At 47.6% G+C, this 19,389-nt stretch overlaps 1 protein-coding gene and 1 long non-coding RNA gene across 5 annotated transcripts; one reads left to right on the forward strand and one right to left on the reverse strand.

Moving 5' to 3' along the window:
• The first annotated feature begins 58 nt into the window (after positions 1-58).
• LOC122364092 lies at positions 59-961 on the forward strand. The gene is made up of 2 exons (XR_006253487.1): positions 59-345; positions 590-961. It is a non-coding gene; the product is annotated as an uncharacterized LOC122364092 (long non-coding RNA).
• Positions 962-7,700: 6,739 nt separating this feature from the next.
• Positions 7,701-19,035, reverse strand: LOC122364106 (trichohyalin-like). Of its 4 annotated transcripts, XR_006253489.1 has the most exons (6): positions 16,854-18,742; positions 15,223-15,848; positions 15,090-15,186; positions 13,840-14,143; positions 13,590-13,655; positions 7,701-7,736 (listed from the first exon to the last, which is right to left on the reverse strand). XR_006253489.1 is itself a non-coding variant. In XM_043334180.1 (5 exons), the coding sequence occupies exons 1-4, from the start codon at positions 18,595-18,597 to the stop codon at positions 13,845-13,847; spliced, it is 2,766 nt and encodes a 921-aa protein (XP_043190115.1). In that variant the 5' UTR covers positions 18,598-18,742; the 3' UTR covers positions 13,119-13,655; positions 13,840-13,844. The 4 variants fall into 4 exon arrangements, 3 of the variants coding, with proteins under 3 accessions (XP_043190115.1, XP_043190116.1, XP_043190114.1); XM_043334180.1 differs by lacking the exon at positions 7,701-7,736 and having other exon boundaries at positions 13,119-13,655; XM_043334181.1 differs by lacking the exon at positions 7,701-7,736 and having other exon boundaries at positions 13,119-13,655; positions 15,235-15,848; positions 16,854-18,739.
• Positions 19,036-19,389: the final 354 nt, after the last annotated feature.

Raw genomic sequence — 19,389 nt, forward strand, 5'->3', positions numbered from 1 at the left:
TAAAAGGGACGCATATTTACGTCTGGACAACGAGTTGCGGGGAAAAGTGCTGATTTTGTCGCAGTTTTAGGAGTCGGTGATTAGGCTGGTTTTTTGGGTTACTTTTTCGCTCCGATTCCTGTATTTCATAGTGTTTGGCTTTTGAATATTTTAGTTCTTTCAGAGAAATATTACTTGCCTTACAGATTTTGTAAAAATGTTTCAATTTTTATAAGCCGAACGTTAGAGTCCTAAAACAATACATCAGTACTACTATTATTGTAAACAAACAAACGGAGCACCACTTGGCTCTGTTCCAAGGCCTTTTTCGAGTTCATCTGGAGGTTTTCGTACTCGTGTACTCGTGTACGTTTTGTTGGATGTCTTAAATCTCTTGTGATTGACTTATAGCATATTAAAGAAGCATGTTGACTGAAAACAATCCCAAGTATCCAGGAGGAGGCTAAGAGAGGTCCTGATCGTCCTGAGCAAGATCAAGTTGAAGTTATGAAATGTTGGTTGATAAACGCAGGTTGATCTGGCTCACTTATCAGCAATAAAAGTAAAATTAAAAGAGCTTATTGGCTAAAAACAAGCCATATTATTGCAGGAGATCAATACTGAAGAGTACGCCGAGCAGTATCAAGCCAGAAAATGTTTGCTGATGATGATTGCATATTGTCTATTGATGTATTGGGATGAATAATTAATTATAACTTATAACAGCAAGATTATAACTATGAAGCGCTGACTATGAAGTGAAAAAATCTAGAATGAGCGAACTCAGGCAGCTTTACTTTGCTATGCAGATGGTAATGTGCATTACTCAAGTGTCTGGCAAATGAAACTTTGCATTTCTTGAAAAAGGATTTCAGTAAAATTGTGAATGTGACAAGCCATGCAACGATATGATCATATAATACGTGTTAATAGTCATTCGTGACAATGATCTTTGGTCCAATATACAATAGCAAAGCTCTCAGCGCTTCTTTCTGTGGATGGCCAGAAGTGTGACTCAGGATTTAGAAGTATTAGTCTTCTTCACAGGGATGTTATAAAATGTACTGGAGGGTTATCTTCCAGCAAGGAACTTTATTTTGAGTTGGTATGAGATGTAGGCACAAGAACTTAGGTGCTTAGTGCCTATAGTTAGTAGTTGTGTAGGTTTAGTTTGGTCAGGTTAGATTAGGTTATGCTAGTTTTTAGTTAATTTGCCAGGTGTCCATAAAAAATGTGACCAGGGCGGTGTTTCACGGGATGCTGCTACCACGCTGCTATCCAATTGCACGAACTGACGTCACACTTGTGGTAGTGTTGGAGCAATGGGCCTGTTGATGTTTCCATGGAAACCCAATTTGACACGTGTATAAGCAGCGTGCTGCTATCACTGGTGAAACAGGGCCCTGACTAACCTAACCTAACCTCAATCATCACACATATTTGCAATCTACTCATAGCAGAAGCACCCAGTTATATGATAGATACTCACCATGACTCAATCTTACCTGCTAACAACTTAAAAACAGCTCGCGTCAAGCCGTTGCCAAGTTAGCTCACCTTTGCCAAGCCGCATCCATGGAAACAGCCAAATGAGGAACTGGCTCATTGGGTGGCTGGTGTCAGTCTGTGCATTGAAAGTGTTTCTTCTCTGAAGCTGCTCTGCACTGCTGTATTGCCATGTTAGATGCTCAGAAAATGTGGGAAATGATAATTGAGATACTTTAGTGCTTTGTTCATGCTCCAGACATCAACAAGTACAAATTCTGCAGGGTACACCTATGAGCTAGGTGAGTATTTTATGTGAATGTGATGTTTGACTGTAGTAAATACACAAACAAACACAGGGTCACAGTTATATTCAATCTCCACATAAACACAACAAAAACGCCCAAAGCCTCACTCCGCGAGCACACCACAAATAACGCAAGCCTTTGCAGGCACCAAAATGCTTTGATTTACAGGATAGGTATACTTTTTATATCCTTTATCCTCTGGGATCTTGCTGCCAAGTTGAAGTAAGATGACTGAACTTCAGTATTTATCAACCTTTTCTTCTTATAGCCACTGCTATACGAGAATGACTAAATGCTTGGTTTGATTGATTAACTGCCTTGAAAATTTAATGATCGATCTTCAATTCTCAATGAAGGCACAAATAAAATAGTTTCCTCTCCTCTTGGAATACACAAAACAAAATATTTAATAACTTCTTAGTGGATGGACGAGAGCCTGATGCATGTTCGCTTCATATTTTGTAACAAAAGCGCAAAAACTGCAATATAACAGCACTATATGTTTCTGGACAAAATGCAGCGGCAGTAAAACCTTCCCTGATGGCATTCATTCTTAGCCAAATGTAATGACAAAAATATTTTGTAGTAACTATTAAATTCCGGCTAAAAACAGTGCACGGTTTGAAAAAGAATCATTCCAATGACGGTCCATTCTTGCGGTCCAGAAATCGCCACTATTTCCGGCCTCTCCAACGCAACTCGTTGTCCAGACGTAAATATGCAAAAGGGACCTCCGTTCCGCTTTTCATGTGATCGTCCAATATTTCAATCCTAAAGTTCGTTTGTGTGTGTGTGTGTGTGTGTGTGTGTGTGTTTTTCTTTCTCAGCCCTTTCGGTCTGACAAGACGGGCATTTCCGCATGGGATAAAGTTGCCCGTCCAGCCTGGAGCAGGAGTATGAGGCGTGGAGGAGAATAATTTGAATGTCCTCTGGATGGAAATTGACGGAACGGTGCCTAACGTTCGCACTTCGCACACTTGCGGTGAATGTTTGCCTCGAGAATTGTTCATCGTGTGAGATTGAGCAGCTCGCATATAATGCACCGCAAAGACCGAGACTGGGGAGTGAGCTCGCTATTTTATTCCAAAGGGAGTAAATCTTCTGTTTGCCTGTGATCGTAGATGTTGAGGTGAGTAGGTACGAGTTTGTCGCCATATACCAGCAAGCATGGCTATGGCATATTTTAAGCACGAACGTCCAACCACTCCAGCGCAGTCCAACGAAAAGCTACCGACTTCAAGTCCGCGCATTTGGCCGTCTTTCCGTAGTAAGGTTCACCACCGATGATTCCATCAACTGCAGCTTCGCTTTGCGTTGCAAACGGGGCGCCATATGCAACTCGTTATTGTCTCTGCCGCTCCGAATCGAGCCCATGTTTGACTTTTTTCTTCGCCTGTAACTCTTATTTATATGTTGATGAACATGCCTGTCGAACGATTCACAATGCACATCGAGGTGTTGTTTCATTATTTGCGCATACATTTTACATGCCCTGTAAATTCGCATTGATAAAACCAGCCAGTGCCGGCGGATTGCATTTCGGAGAGGGTGGGCAAGATATCGTGGGGGCCTCCTGGCGAAAAAGGGGCCTTTTGTGTATAGGGGCCCGGGCCTCCTATAGATCTGGTGAGTGAATGGACGGAGGGGTAAACGTATATCATCTAACCAGTGACGTCGCCACCGATTTTCGAGTGGTGGAGGGGAGGGGGGGGGGCAGAGCCTCAAGGAGCCAAGCCTAGGGTACTGTAAAGTGGGGCTATTTGAAACGGATTTTACCGTTTTTGGCCTCTCCCTTCAAAACAGTTGATATTTCTCATAGCATGTAACTTGCAAAAACGTAGTTCTCTGCAACTGCTTTCAGATAGGCTGATTTTGGTTCAACTAGTAGCAATAAATAAATATATATATATATTTTTTTAGTTGAAACCTGTCTCAAATAGCCCCATAGCGTGGGGCTATTTGAGACAGTATTAGTTGCAAGGAAATTGAAGGAAATCGGTCAAGCTAGGGATAATTCTTTTACTGCTATGCGATTGGAAATTAAATTTTGATACTGCTAGCAAAAAGTATTTCTTTCAAATACAGTCACATCACCCTTATAATCAAATTTTTCGTTTCTCGTTGGACATAGCACTTCGGTCTGCTAAAAATTGCATTAATATATGCTTGGGCTGTCATAATATGATGTGACCCTATGCTTTAAAAATCAAAGGATGATGATATAGGACTATTTTCAAGTCAACGACAGTGAAAGTTTTCAAATTAACCTCGCATGTGTGCGGCGTTTGCCAGCTTCTAATGTGTAGGGGGGGTCGGTTGGACCCCCCCCCCTTGCCGTTTGGCCCCTGATCGAGCTAGAGCTTCGCGGAAAAAACGAGCGTGTTGCCCGTGACGAGAGGAAGCCGATGATACCCAATTTTAAGGTCCTAGGTCATTGGTTGACCTTCCAGGTCAGGTCAATGACCCAAAGTCGGGAAAATCGGGACCTGTTAGAAAGTCGTAAAGTGTGTTTGCTAAGGGGTTTTTCGGGGTGCTGCTCACGAATATCGTGTTAGTTTTGATCACAGATGATGTCTTGAAGCATTTAGACCAGGTCGGGTCAGGTCAGGTCAGGTCAACCAGTAGGCGTCGTGACGGGTATTCGTAGTACGTGTCAACCGCCTCTGACAGCTTCGTAACATGTTACGAAGTCACCAAAACTACTTCGTAAATGTTCAAATGGTTGCTAAATTCGAATTCAGCTCCAAAAACTAGCCTAGAAACATGTAAAACTCGAAAAAGTGAACCGAGGTCACCCGAGGTCACCAAAGGTCAATGACCTGACCTGACCTTCAGGTGACCTTGGCACACACGGGAGTAACATCAAATCACATGTTTGAACGTTTGAAACCACGAAAAGCTTGCAAACACGCGGCTAGTGCGAGCCGACATACGCGAAATCGCGATTCCGGCCAAACATGGTCTCGGAAAAGAGGTCACAGGTCAAAGGTCATTTGGGTCAGGCTCATGAAATTTTCAGTGTAGGTGTAAAATTGATCAATGCGAGGGTACTGAAAGTTTCGTCGCGATCGGCCGCTTTTTACGCGAGTTATTTGCGAAAAACCATGGGGGGGTCCATCTGACCCCCCCCCCCCCATGGTCGGATGGACCATGGGGTTAGCCCCCCTACACATGCGAGGGTTAACCCTCGCCGGACCTATTGGTTTTCTACATACGCGCCGGCCGAGGGGGGGGGGGGCGGGTACGAACCCCCACCCCCCCCCTCGCCGTTTCGCCCCTGGTGGAGCTAGCGCGTCGCGGAAAAAACGAGCGTGTGCGCCGTTACGAGACGCAGAGATTGATACCCGATTTTAAGGTCCTAGGTCAACCGGTGACCTCTGAGGTCAGGTCAAGTGCCCCAAGGTACGGTTCAGTTTTTGGTGAATAACTTCGCAAAAAACGGCCGCAGAGCGCCGATTTTGGCAGCATCATGTTCGTCTCGCTCAGGCGCGTCGAATGATATACTTTTTGTCCGGGTCAGGTCAACTTGGGGTGTTGACCTCAGGTCAAGGTCAGGTCAGCACCCCCAGGTCACGAAGTTGGTCGAAAGAGGTCATGTCGCATATCATTCGATTCGGCAGGTCTTCCTGAGTCCATTGGTGGCTTTCCCGACTCGCTAGCTCAATTTGATCAAGAGTTATTGACGAAAAACTAATATGACCTTGATGACGTCATAAATGACGTCACGCAAGGTCAACATTGCAAAAGTGACGCATCTAACCTTGCAAGGAGTGCATCAAATCACGATTCTGTGTGCTTGAGATGGTTGGAGATCGTTCCCGGCGCCAGAATAGCAGTTTTCATTTTTCCCCATTGACTTATACCTAATGGTGAGGTCACGAAAATGACCTGACCTCATATGACCTTAAGGAAAAATCCGAGATATACAAGTTGTGGGACTCATAATGGATACTAGATCCTGCAAGTTTCATTTCCCTGTGACATCTCCTCTGGCAGTGAGGGCGTTGCGAAGTTGTGACATCTGAAGACCGTGCAGAGGTTCACTTATGACGTCATAGGTCAGTGACCTGACCTGACCCAAAAATGCGGTTGGTGTCAAAAGATCCGGCTTGGATCAAAGGTCAGGTATGCCAACTTTCAGCTCTCTATCGCCAGCGTGTTCGGAGCAATCGCGAAAAAACCCTATGGGGGGGGGCGGCACCCCCCCCCCCCCTCGGCCGGCGAGGGTTAAAGGAAAAGGGCCACCTTTAACATGGGGATTGAAACTGAGATAGCCATCTTGTAGCCCGTGTCCGAAAACCTATCTGTATACCTCCTTACGGCCGATTTCGGCCTCCATTCGTAGATATCGGCAATTTTAAAAGAAAATACGCCAGGAATGCGTTCTTATCCAAGGAATGCGTTCTTATCCGACAATACAGCCACCCGCGGCGAGGCTTTGGTTTTTTACCAATCAGCTCCAACCAGCTCAGCTTTAACCAATCAGCTTATCTGACACAATCCGACGAGTCTGTCTTCTGAACGCTGATTGGCTTGAGTGTGACGTCATCGCTATGCCATCATACAGTAGGTGCCGTAGAGAGTATCAACATAGTACCAATATGTTAAATAGTTTTAAATACTTTTTCGCGAATTGTGCACTTCTGGCACCAGTTTTAAAAAGAAAATGAAAAATAATAATGTCAAAATGAAAAACAACGATATCTTCATATTTCACGAAGGTGGCCCTTTTCCTTTAAAGGGACCCTCCCATCTTCAAAAAGTTAATGAATTGGCATGAAAGTGATGTCGCTCGGTTCAGAAAGAGCAAAAACGAATATCTACCAAATTTCATCGAAAAATATTCTCCGGTTTTCAAGATATTAGACTTTTACTTTTGTTTACTTTTTGGGATCTCCGCTGTTCCTAGCGACTTTATTTGAAAGTGCGGCATTTGTTGCGCGCAAAGCAGCATATACCACCGCGTGCTACAAAACGTTTTAGTCAAACATTTAACGGACGTTCGAAAGCCTGATGACGTCATCAGATTCCCGTAATGGTTAAGAGATAGGGACCACGCTGGTCCACCCTGCAAGTAAAGGGAAGAAATTTCTTGAACACCATAAAGCTTCGGGGGTTTCGACCAGGATAAATGGTGGTTTCTGAGCCTGGCCGCAAACTTGGCTATCTCAACTCAAAACTAATGTTAAGGTGGGAGGGTCCCTTTAAGTTGTTATGTTTAACTCTGGCGGCGTAAAACATATAGGTCGAAAGTTGCTGGGGCTATTTGAGACAGGCTCGCTACTGCATTAAACACACCGTAATGCATCAAAAAAGAGAGAACAGTTTCCAAAAAGGTTGAATGAATGGCCTGCATGATCGATTGTTCCATTGCACATCAACCTGTGAAGAAATGACAGAAAAAGGTCAAACGGTTTTGATTTTATATCGATTTTCCTCGATCACTGCATGTTGTATCAAAGGGCCCGTTACCGCCGATAGGCGTTATCACAAGTGTATTCGCGGCCATTGGGGCGATGTAAGAAAAGAAGAAAACAACTGGCCCCAAGAACTTTAAATTATCAGTTAGCATGCACCTTTTCCTTGATATGTAGAGAATTTACCATTAATTGTAAGAGAAAATTGCATTTAAAATCTTCCATTTATGCTTTTTTCATCGTTTGCACAGTATGTTCTTTTACTAGGCTAGAAACACTAATTAGAAATAGTTCCCGCATCATCAAGAACAATAGGGAAGGCTTGAAGTGAATACAAAAATCTAAACGGTTTTGTAATCCATGTGGAGACACTTCTAAAATTGCCTGTAGAAATATTAAAGTCAAAAGTTCAACGTTTTCACAAGACGGATGGCTATAAACCTATTCAACGTGTGACAACTCAGCCGGTATTTCGTCGCCTACAGCCCAGCTTTCCCTAGTGACCGATAGAGGCGCTGCTATCGATGTCCGCCCGTGCCGCCTAACGCACTGCATTAAACACGTACACTGAAGGCTGACCTAACAGTACGTATGTATGTCAAATAACCTTTAATGGCGCCTTCTCGTCAACCATAGTAGACATGGATCGATTGCCGACCACGTCAGTGACTGATGAAACATACTTTATGCACATATTCATAAGAGTAACTAATATCGTCACAAGCTGGATGGTCATAACGTGACAATGTGTTAATATTGCTTGCATGAGCCCATGGCCGATTCACAGGTGTTTAGGGGAAAGGTGTATTGCGCCCTCCTAACCAAGTGTGAAGTGCGCCCGGGCATCGGTAACCCTGGCGTCACCGGTAGCTTTTTCGTTCAAGGTTAGGGTTTCCCGTATTAGGCAGCATTAGGCCACCGTGCCAAGCCGAAGCATGCTGTGACGTCACTGGGTAAGAGAACGTACCACGCTATCAGTATCGACTGAGACTCAGATAGACTCAGAACGACTCAGGCAGACTCAAACTGACTCAGACCGCCTCAACCGACTCAAATAGATTCCGATCGACTCAGACCGACTCAGAACGACCCAAACTGACTCAGACCGACTCAACCGACTCAAATAGATTCCGATCGACTCAGACCGACTCAGAACGACTCAAACTGACTCAGACCGACTCAACCGACTCAAATCGATTCCGATCGACTCAGACAGACTCAGAACGACTCAAGCAGACTCAAACTGACTCAGACCGACTCAGCCGACTCAAATCGATTCCGATCGACTCAGACCGACTCAGAACGACTCAAACTGACTCAGACCGACTCAACCGTCTCAAATCGATTCCGATCGACGCAGACAGACTCAGAACGACTCCGGCAAACTCAAACCGACTCAGGCAGACTCAAACTACTCGATTTGAGTCGGTTGAGTCGGTTTGAATCCGCCTGAGTCTGTCTGAGTCGTTCTGAGTCGTTCTGAGTCGTTCTGAGTCTTTCTGAGTCGCTCGGAATCGATCTGAGTCTGCCTGAGTCGGTTTGAGTCTGCCTGAGTCTATCTGAATCGGCCCGAGTCTGCCTGAGTCGTTCTGAGTCTGTCTGAGTCGCTCGGAATCGATTTTAGTCGGTTGAGTCGGTCTGAGTCAGTTTGAGTAGGTCTGAGTCAATTTGAGTCGGTCTGAGTCAGTTTGAGTCGTTCTGAGTCGGTCGAGTCAGTTTGAGTCTGCTTGAGTCGGTTTGAGTCTGTCTGAGTCGTTCTGAGTCTGTCTGAGTCTGCCTGAGTCATTCTGAGTCTGCCTGAGTCGCTCGGAATCGATTTGATTCGGTTTGAGTCCGCCTGAGTCGTTCTGAGTCTGTCTGAGTCGATCGGAATCAATTTGAGTCGGTTGAGTCGGTCTGAGTCGGTTTGAGTCGGTCTGAGTCAGTTTGAGTCGGTCTGAGTCAGTTTGAGTCGTTCTGAGTCGGTCGAGTCAGTTTGAGTCTGCCTGAGTCGGTTTGAGTCTGCCTAAGTCGTTCTGAGTCTGTCTGAGTCTGCCTGAGTCATTCTGAGTCTGCCCGAGTCGCTCGGAATTGTTTTGAGTCGGTTTGAGTCCGCCTGAGTCGTTCTGAATCGGTCTGAGTCGATCGGAATCGATTTGAGTCTATTTAAGCGGTCTGAGTCAGTTTGAGTCGGTCTGAGTCAGTTTGAGTCGGTCTGAGTCAGTTTGAGTCGGTCGAGTCAGTTTGAGTCTGCCTGAGTCGGTTTGAGTCTGCCTGAGTTGTTCTGAGTCTGTCTGAGTCGATCGGAATCGATCGGAATCTATTAGAGTCGGTTGAGTCGTTCTGAGTCGGTCTGAGTCGATCGGAATCGATTTGAGTCGATTGAGTCGGTCTGAGTCAGTTTGGGTCGTTCTGAGTCGATCTGAGTCGATCGGAATCTATTTGAGTCGGTTGAGTCGGTCTGAGTCAGTTTGAGTCTGCCTGAGTCGTTCTGAGTCTATCTGAGTCTCAGTTGATACTAATAGCGTGGTACGTTCTCTTACCCAGTGACGTCACAGCATGCTACGGCTTGGCACGGTGGCCCAATACTGCCTAATGCAGGAAACCTTAACCTTGAACGAAAACGCTACCGGTGACGCCAGGGTTACCGATACCGTAGAACCGCTGCGCTGATCGTATCCAAACTTTCAGTACCCTCCCGGACATCAATTTTACACATTGTGAAAAAACACTTTTCCAAAAGCTATGATAGGTTGGCCGGAAATGACGTCAGAGTGACGTCCTGTTCTGCCGTTTTCGACCCAAAAAAGGGTTTCGCGGGAAGAGCTGTCGGGCATATAGCTTTGCAAATACAGAAAAATGATAAGAAATAAAAGCTATAGAATTGACAGGGCTACAAAACTGCTATCTCGGATTTTTGAAATTATTGATTTTGACCCCCAAAAATAAGAAAATAATTTTTTTTGGATATAATAGTCGAAAAATCCAAAAAGTTTTTGATTTTCGCAAAAACCGGAATATATCTGACAGTCCTTACCACCTTCCATCCACATACGAAGTTTTAGATTGATGCCTCTTTTTTTGGCGAAGTTATAGCGAAAAAACTTCAAAATTGATGACGTCAAATTTTCAAACTCAATATTTAGCAATTCTAGACCCCGTAGCGCAAAACAAAGACCACCATTAGACTCCCCGTGACGAGCTGCATCGAATCAATACCCATTTTATGCAAAACTATCAACTTTGAAATTTGACCTTTTTTGGTCTGACCTTGACCTGACGTTGACCTAACCTTCACCAAAAAGTAACCTAAGCCGTACCTGATAGTCTTATAACCAACACCATTGAGTTGGAAATGAAAAATTGGCCATAAAACATGCATCACACAACCTCAGTAAAGTTGGGTTCATGTGACCTGACCTGTGACCCTTGGTGACCTGACCTGTGACCTGACCTGGTATTGTCAGTGACCTCTAATATCAACATATCTACTAGGCAACTGACACCCTATCGCTGATTCTCGACAAAATGCGTTTTCCTCGGTGTTATAGCGCATTCCCTAGAAGACCCGTGAACGTTGAAACATTTCATCTTTGACCTAACCTGTGACGTCATCGGTGACCCCGAGGTCAATGAAATTTGGTTTCCTTCGACAAATTTGACAGGCCTTTCGAACGCCCTTTGAATTTTGCGAATCCTTCCAGTAGTTTCAGAGATGCGGGGGGGGGGGGGCAAAAAATAGCCCCCCCCCCCTCCACCAATTTTATAAAATGCCGTACTATTCTATTCACGGCATTTGGTGACATTTACAGTGATACCAGTGCCTACAATCGGTTATCTGAGTCAACGAAATTATTCTTTGGACCGTCAACATACGATCGACTAAAATGCGTGAAAACAATTTTGTATTTGATAGCCGTTTTCTGCAGCTGAACTTCAGCCAGTGCTGCCATATTCATTCCAGGGCGTTTATAAGATTGAAGGTCGCGTTATAAACAGACCCCACCAGGGCGCGGGTTAAAGATTGACGACGATCCTATGTTTGGTGGTAGATGCTTATGAGGTGGAATAGCGTACTATTTTTTAAAACAATAGGAATAACGATTTATGAAAATTAACTTGAATATATTCATAGGTAATAAAAGCTCCGTAAGTAAATAAATACCTTGTAACGAGCGAGCGAAGCGAGCAAACTCTTATGGAAAATAACAAAAATTTCATAGTATTAGCGACAGGCCGCTTTTACCTAGGTTACACGAATATCTCCGCAACCACTGACTAAACCGATAACTTGCGATAATTTTTGCACGTTAGCTTTATTTCTTCTACCAGGAAATAATCGGATATATGTGGTTGACCCCTTATGCACGTGCCACGTGCGAAACGAAGAGGGGTCAGTTTTGAAGCAATTGCAATATCTCTGTATTTACTGTGCTGATTGCACTAAGATTGGCGTGTAGGTATGGGCGCCCACCAGGCAATGCATTTCCGTGTGTCACGGTTGGGGTGCTGCTGCACGTGCAGAGGAGGCTTCCAGATTTCAAGAACCGCTAAACCGATTGTACTCGAATTTTGAATTTGATACACAGTTAGAGAGCGGCTTGTAGGGCGCCGTGCAAAAGTCAGTTCAAACCCAGTTTTCAGGTTCGCACGTTCGGGATGCCACTTCCAGATCACTGAACCGGGGCTGTTGTAACTTTCCAAATCTTCATGACCTAACTAGGACCTGTTCGTCACCAGTCCCTTGTGACCCGACCCGGGCGAGTCGCGTCAGCATCTTGGACTGTATTTTCCAGATTGCTGCCCCGTCCCCAGACCCCCCCCCCCCCCTTCCCTGACCGACGCCATGCCAACCGCACCATCCTGCCTGCGGCTATAGTGGAGACGGCGGTGCCAGCCCGCCTATCTGACGTCCTTCCTGGCCAGTCGGCCGCAGTTGTCGTCACCCTTCCTGTGGTTGACGTGGCGGTGCAGACCAGCGCTATCAGTGGAGCCCGGCCGGCCCGGTCTTCCTTCGCAGTTAGCTGGGTCGTGGATGGCTAATATTATATTAACCCTCGCATGTGTAGGGGGGGTCGGATGGACCCCCCCCATGGTTTTTCGCGAATAACTCGCGTAAAAAGCGGCTGATCGCGACGAAACTTTCAGTACCCTCGCATTGATCAATTTTACACCTACCCTGAAAATTTCATGACCCTGACCCAAATGACCTTTGACCTGTGACCTCTTTTCCGAGACCATGTTTGGCCGGAATCGCGATTTCGCGTATGTCGGCTCGCACTAGCCGCGTGTTTGCAAGCTTTTCGTGGTTTCAAACGTTCAAACATGTGATTTGATGTTACTCCCGTGTGTGTCAAGGTCACCTGAAGGTCAGGTCAGGTCATTGACCTTTGGTGACCTCGGGTGACCTCGGGTCACTTTTTCGAGTTTTACATGTTTCTAGGCTAGTTTTTGGAGCTGAATTCGAATTTAGCAACCATTTGAACATTTACGAAGTAGTTTTGGTGACTTCGTAACATGTTACGAAGCTGTCAGAGGCGGTTGACACGTACTACGAATGCCCATCACGACGCCTACTGGTTGACCTGACCTGACCTGACCCGACCTGGTCTAAATGCTTCAAGACATCATCTGTGATCAAAACTAACACGATATTCGTGATCAGCACCCCGAAAAACCCCTTAGCAGCCACACTTTACGACTTTCTAACAGGTCCCGATTTTCCCGACTTTGGGTCATTGACCTGACCTGGAAGGTCAACCAATGACCTAGGACCTTAAAATTGGGTATCATCGGCTTCCTCTCGTCGCGGGCAACACGCTCGTTTTTTCCGCGAAGCTCTAGCTCGATCAGGGGCCAAACGGCAAGGGGGGGTCCAACCGACCCCCCCCCCCCCCCCTACACATTAGAAGCTGGCAAACGCCGCACACATGCGAGGGTTAATACTACATCCAGTGGCCACCACATCCAACGGTTACCATGTACTGATTCGGTACAGATTGGTATGTATGTACCGATCGGTACACCTCCTAATGTCTACATATAGTTTTTACAAGAATACCATTACACAAGACATGTATCATAAAAAGTGAGTGTTCACTGACATCAGTGAGTATCATAAGCAACAGTGAGTGTTCACTGAGCCCATTTCAATAAATGACATCATCGAACAACAATTTGTACTTGTATAACAACAAACGTCACCCTGTAACACATCCAATGTGCAATTATTTGCCTACACGTTATGAACATCGTAAACATCGCCATTTTGTACATAATGATACCATGCACTCACCTATGTACATATTTGTAATTTCCTGTCTTCAATGGAACGGTGATGATATACAATATTGTTCAATGTATTTTCTATTTACAATATCTACACATTCGACACATTGTGAACTTCTCTGGCACCCCAAATTTCTGACCCTCGACTTGTTCTCCGTAGTGGCGCCTCCTTGGGGTGGTCCGCGACTCCGCTGATATCCTGAAACACAAACAGAGTAGGATTGAATATGGCAAATATTTGCCTCAGGATGCCTGAGGAGCATCCATAATTGTACCTATCCCTAGTGTTTTTTCATCTCTTCCAAGACTCCGTTCAACGTGAATTTTATTCTTATTATGTGAGATAAATGTGGAATATGTACTTTTCACCAAAATCAACTCACGTCGGTCACTTTCCGTGGCGCCGCTCCTGGCTGTCCCGCCGACAGCCGAGGCGCCGCTCCAGATCATTCCTCTCCTGCCGGTGACGTCTCCTCTGCTCCTCCAGCTCCTGGTTGTGCCGCTCCTGGAGCTGGATACGCTGCTGGCGGTGTCTTCGGGTGACCTCTATTAGGTTCCTGAGGTGTTCAACGTTCCGGCTCGGCTGCCGCCTCTGATGCTGTTCTTCTTCTTGATGTTGTTGTTGCTGCTGCTGTTGTCGTTGGTCATGTTGTTGCTGCATCTGTTGCCTCTCATGGTTCTTGGGGTCTGGAATCAGAAGGGCATGGTGTACTGTTTACATCGACCCTGATTGTATAGGATTGGTGCATAGATGCGTATTTTGCTTTTAGATGCAGAAATAATTGAAACCCCCGTCAATTTGTCAGCTACGATAGGATCTCTACCGCTTCGGCTAGGACATGTCGGAATGATCTATCAATTCAGATGATATGTTTAAAAGTAACATGTTTTACTGAGTTAAGATTACCATGGAACGCGGTATGTAACACGGTATACATCCTATCGATGTACGTTTAAATGATAACTTGACTATAGGATGGCGCTTTATGATTTCCTCATTTACGTTGTACTTTTACTGTTAACATATCTTTTTAACGAACAAGATATAGGAAGATTGACATTGCCGCCATCGAGAAATGAGTCGAATATCAATGCTTATAACGTGAACACGTTGTTGGACGAGCGTTCTTTTTTTTTATAAATTTAGTCCGAACCTTTTGATGGGAAGGATTCACAAGGACAGAGCCACCGCTAAGCGAAGCTTGTTGCGATGACCCTGCCCTCTACCCTCCGATCGCGCAATTCCGATTCTATGGCAGAATTTAGAGTCCAAAGTTTAACGTGCGCACAAAGCCGCGCACGGCCGGTCCCCTCGCTGACTTCACCTGGCTACGGCCTGCCACCAACCGCAACCATACCTGTCAGGAGGCCCATAAATATCGAGCGCCCGTCGCGCTTCGAACCCGGACTGTCATAACCGGGAACGCGTGCTCTCACCACGCGGAGTCCAACGCTCTAACCAACTGAGCTACGGGACCGGCTATCAACTATTATTCTTATCAACTTTTTTTGACTAACTTATCCTTTTGCTAGTGTTTATGTTAGTTTTCGAGTTTTATCCGGTCCCTCTTCTATTATATGTAAAAAAAAAAATACAACACAATTTTGTTTACCCCTGAACCTTAAATCTTACCTCGCACCAATGGCTCTTCCTCCTCCTCTTCCAGTTCCAGGTCCTTCTCCTGTCTCTTCCTGGGTTCCTCCTTAAACTCCAGCTCCTTCTCCAGTTCCTTCTCCAGCTCCTTCTCCAGTTCCTTCTCCAGTTCCTTCTCCAGTTCCTTCTCCAGTTCCTTCCCCAACTGCTCCCCCAGCTGCTGACGCCTCCTGCTGCACTCCTCCATCAGCCGATCCAACTCCTCCCCTGTCCAGATGTTCGGGTACCTCTCCTTCAGCTCTTGTGACTCGCTTTGGTGTCTCCGTTTCATCTTGTTCCACTGCCTCTGGACCTTCTGCGCCAGGTCTCCCCACTCTATCTGGTGCTGTCTCTCCAGCTCTTCCGACTGCCTTCGCTTTCTGCGATTCAGAAGATCCAAATGCCTCTGACGTCTCTCTTGCTGCGCGTGCCCCGGGTTCTGAAGCTCCACGCACCTGGTACCACTCTCGTGTCGTTGATGGAGCCTCTTCAGCTCGTCATGGTGCCGCTTTTCCATGCTCCGCCACTTTTTGTCATGATGTCGCTCCAGACTCCGGCACTCCTCATCATGCTGCTGGTTCAGACTCTTCTTCTTCTCGTAGCCGCGCCGGTCCAGCTCCTGCCACAGCTGCTGGTGCTGTCGCTCCAGCTGCTGCCATTTCTCTCGCTGAGGGCGAGGCAGACCCTCCACTGTCTGCTTCTCGTCTGGGCCGCGCCGCTCCTCGCCACCGGCCTCTCCGTCGTCATCCTGCTCTGAGTCTGGAACACAGAAAGTGACAACAAACAGCGACATAGGAAGGTCAGGAGGATAATTATCGTGTAAGTGGTCACGGTCAGTGGGGTCAGGTGTGGGTGGGGACGGGGTCAGTCAGTGGGGTCAGGTGGGAGGTCAGTCAGTGGGGACAGGTGGGATGTCAGTCAGTGGGATCAGGTGGGATGTCAGTCAGTGGGATCAGGTGGGAGGTCAGTCAGTGGGGTCAGGTGGGAGGTCAGTCAGTGGGGACAGGTGGGATGTCAGTCAGTGGGGTCAGGTGGGAGGTCAGTCAGTGGGGTCAGGTGGGAGGTCAGTCAGTGGGGTCAGGTGGGAGGTCAGTCAGTGGGGTCAGGTGGGAGGTCAGTCAGTGGGGTCAGGTGGGAGGTCAGTCAGTGGGGTCAGGTGGGAGGTCAGTCAGTGGGGTCAGGTGGGAGGTCAGTCAGTGGGGTCAGGTGGGAGGTCAGTCAGTGGGGTCAGGTGGGAGGTCAGTCAGTGGGGTCAGGTGGGAGGTCAGTCAGTGGGGTCAGGTGGGAGGTCAGTCAGTGGGGTCAGGTGGGAGGTCAGTCAGTGGGGTCAGGTGGGAGGTCAGTCAGTAGGGTCAGGTGGGAGGTCAGTCAGTAGGATCGCGGTGAAACACAAGTAGATCACAAACATATGATTTTGTTAGTAGAAGTTTTGTCATAATGCTCTATCATAGGGCATAGCCCTTCTTGTATTAGAAAACAAAATTTATTTCGCGTAGGCTTTCTAATAAGTTAACAGAAAGCCTGATCGTTCGAAAATAACGTCTAACGTCATGCATTGTTAATGCGAATGAGTTAACATGTAGGAGATATTAAGCGTTTTTGGTGGTAATATTCCGCCTCATAACTAATATTCTAATTTCCTTCAAATCATTGAGCTTTATTCAGTCATTCTAGTGTTTTACCGCCACGTCTCAAAATACACTGGTAATATGAAATATAAATGGAACTCTTTGAGCAACATTGATCGGCGCTGTTATGTCTTACCTTGTGAATCGGTCTCGTCCACCGCCAGGTAGTACGGTGTCATCTCCCATCGGTCCGGCCACCAGCCGGTGACGGCGTCATAGGCCGTACGAAGCCGGTCACCGGACAGCAGCTGCTGCCACCGGCGGCGCCAGAGGCCGGCCGTGGTGGCCACAGACGCGGCGTCCATCTCTGGGAGTTTCTCATGGAGCTGCCAATGAAGGTTCGTGTTGAAGAACTGTTCCAACCACTCCCGGGTCTCCTGGTAGGTATCCATTGTTAGGTAGTTACTCATCCACTTGTTCTTCTCTCTCTGGTCTATATCCCGCCACCAGTCCATCTTACGTGGTGCGTTCACGCGGAGGGCCTGGAGCAGCAGCTCAGGCCGCAGCAGCAGCTCGGCACGGCCCCGCGGCGTGTCCAGCTCGGCGGTCAGTCCGGCTGGCCGCTCCTCCAGCGGCCGCCGCAGCTGCTGACTACACCAGGAGGCCACCCTGTCCGGGTCACCCAGCAGGAGCTCCAGGTCAGACCTGGTGAGGAGTTGTATCAGGGGCGTTACGTCCAGCGTGACGATGTCGCTGACTGGTGACGTCTTCACCGTCCCGCCCACCAGGTCCGCCGGGTCGACCACAGTCCACGCCATGAACAGGTGACACTGCTGGCGGTATGATCCTGATTTGCTGTAGTGCCACCACTGTAGTAGTAGTGGTGCCGTGCGGACCAGCGGAGGGATGTTCTCCTTCCACCAGCTCTCCCACCACGGAGCCGTGGGGCGGTCACGGACGCCACCAACCACAGCTTGCCGGACGAGCGTCCGTCCGAGACGGAGCCGCAGCTGACGTTCTGAGAGCGGCTCCGTCCCGCCCTCCAGCAGCAGATCCACGTCAAACTTATCCTCACAGACTGCCATCAGAAGGAGCGTGGCATGCTCCCTCATCAGACGTATGGTGTCGATGATATCCTGTCGCTCCTTTGTGCTGAGTTCAGCCGCCACATCAATGTTGTGATCGAAAAAGCAAGGTAGTCTTCCAGTGATAAAACTTCCCTCCAGCCAGTCAAGTATTTTGTAGACACCATCAGCGATGCCTTTCCACATTCGAGGGGGCGTGGTTTGGGCCACCCAGAGACCCGCCGTCTTTATAAAGTACGATTTTAATTTTACCTCATCACTCATCACCTCGTTCTTTTTCAGAATGCCTTTGATGGCTTTTACAGCCTTGATAGCCGCTCGTATAACTGAAGCGAGGTGGCGAACGGTGACCAGCTCCGCCCGTGAGTAGGAAATCCGAAACTCGATATACTCGGTGTCACTGCCAGGCCGGCCGGTCGGCACGAGATGCACACCGAAATAACGGATATCATCTCTCACGGCCGCTGGTGGAAAATCGTGCTCCAGGTGACAGCCGTCCAGCTGGTCTTCTGCCGGCCACCACCCGCGCACAAGGATACATGGCACGAAGTCAACACCGCCGTCTGAAATATCATGTGATGACCTGACATTGACCGCCGGTCCGGCGGTGCTGATTTCTCCTCCTCTAATAACCCGGCAATGTTCCTGCATGAGATTGCGCATGGTGTGTGCCGGCAGTGCCTCCAGTGCCTTCTCGTGGCAGCACTTTGTCGTCTTGACCCAGTGCAGCGTCACGAAACCTGGGTTTTTGGTCGGCCGTGCCCAAAGCTGTGGTGCAGACTGTGGACTAATAACGGACGGCTCCTCTCTATTTCCGAGCGCCGCCCAGCGGAAGGGACCGTCGAACTCGAACATCAGATCAAAATCTGACGTCCCTCGACGGCCGACTGCTCCGTCCGACAGACCCTCGGCACTGCTGCCCGATCCATTGATGGAGGTTACCCTGAGGGGCTGGTCGGGCTGGCAGTGCCGACACCGGGCGGCGGCGGCGTCATTGAGATCCTGTAGGGCTGCCATGAGCGGTTCATCTACCAGTCTGTCGACAGCGAGTCTTACCTCAGCCTCGGTACAAAAGGCCTGATCCCCAGCAGAGTGGTTGCCCACAAGGTCGTGTGCCAGTAGCAGAGTGTCCGGTATCAAATGTGCACACGATCCGTACTTCTCCACAATCGTTCTCACTTGCCAGTTAATACCTCTATACATATTCCTTATCCACTCGGCTCTTCTCACACAATATGTCTGTGGTCGTGACATGGCTGATGGCTGCTCCGACTGTCCCGGACTGACTGAGGTCGGCCGACGTCGCTGTAGATATATACCAGCCCCGACAGGAACACAGATAAGACGGAGCGCTCTGTGGCCGTGTCCGTCCAGTGGCAGCGACTGGCGCGCTGCAGGGCAGCGAAATCAGGAGTAGCACTATGGTAGATAGATGTAGTGCGGTATAAATTAGCATGCCGTTGTGTTGACCCTGCATTGGGATGTTGGACTAAATCAGGATTTAATAACGGTACATTTATAGGAATTAGATCATTTTTTAACGAACTTAGATATAACAATTTAGAGTGCATTTGGGCCCTACAGTATACTATGGCAAACATATTGGACTATCTACATGGACAATTTGGCCACAATGTGTGAAAATGA

The sequence above is a fragment of the Amphibalanus amphitrite genome, unplaced genomic scaffold (assembly GCF_019059575.1).
Source record: "Amphibalanus amphitrite isolate SeventyFive unplaced genomic scaffold, NRLGWU_Aamphi_draft 000656F_arrow, whole genome shotgun sequence".
Classification (NCBI taxonomy): domain Eukaryota; kingdom Metazoa; phylum Arthropoda; class Thecostraca; order Balanomorpha; family Balanidae; genus Amphibalanus; species Amphibalanus amphitrite.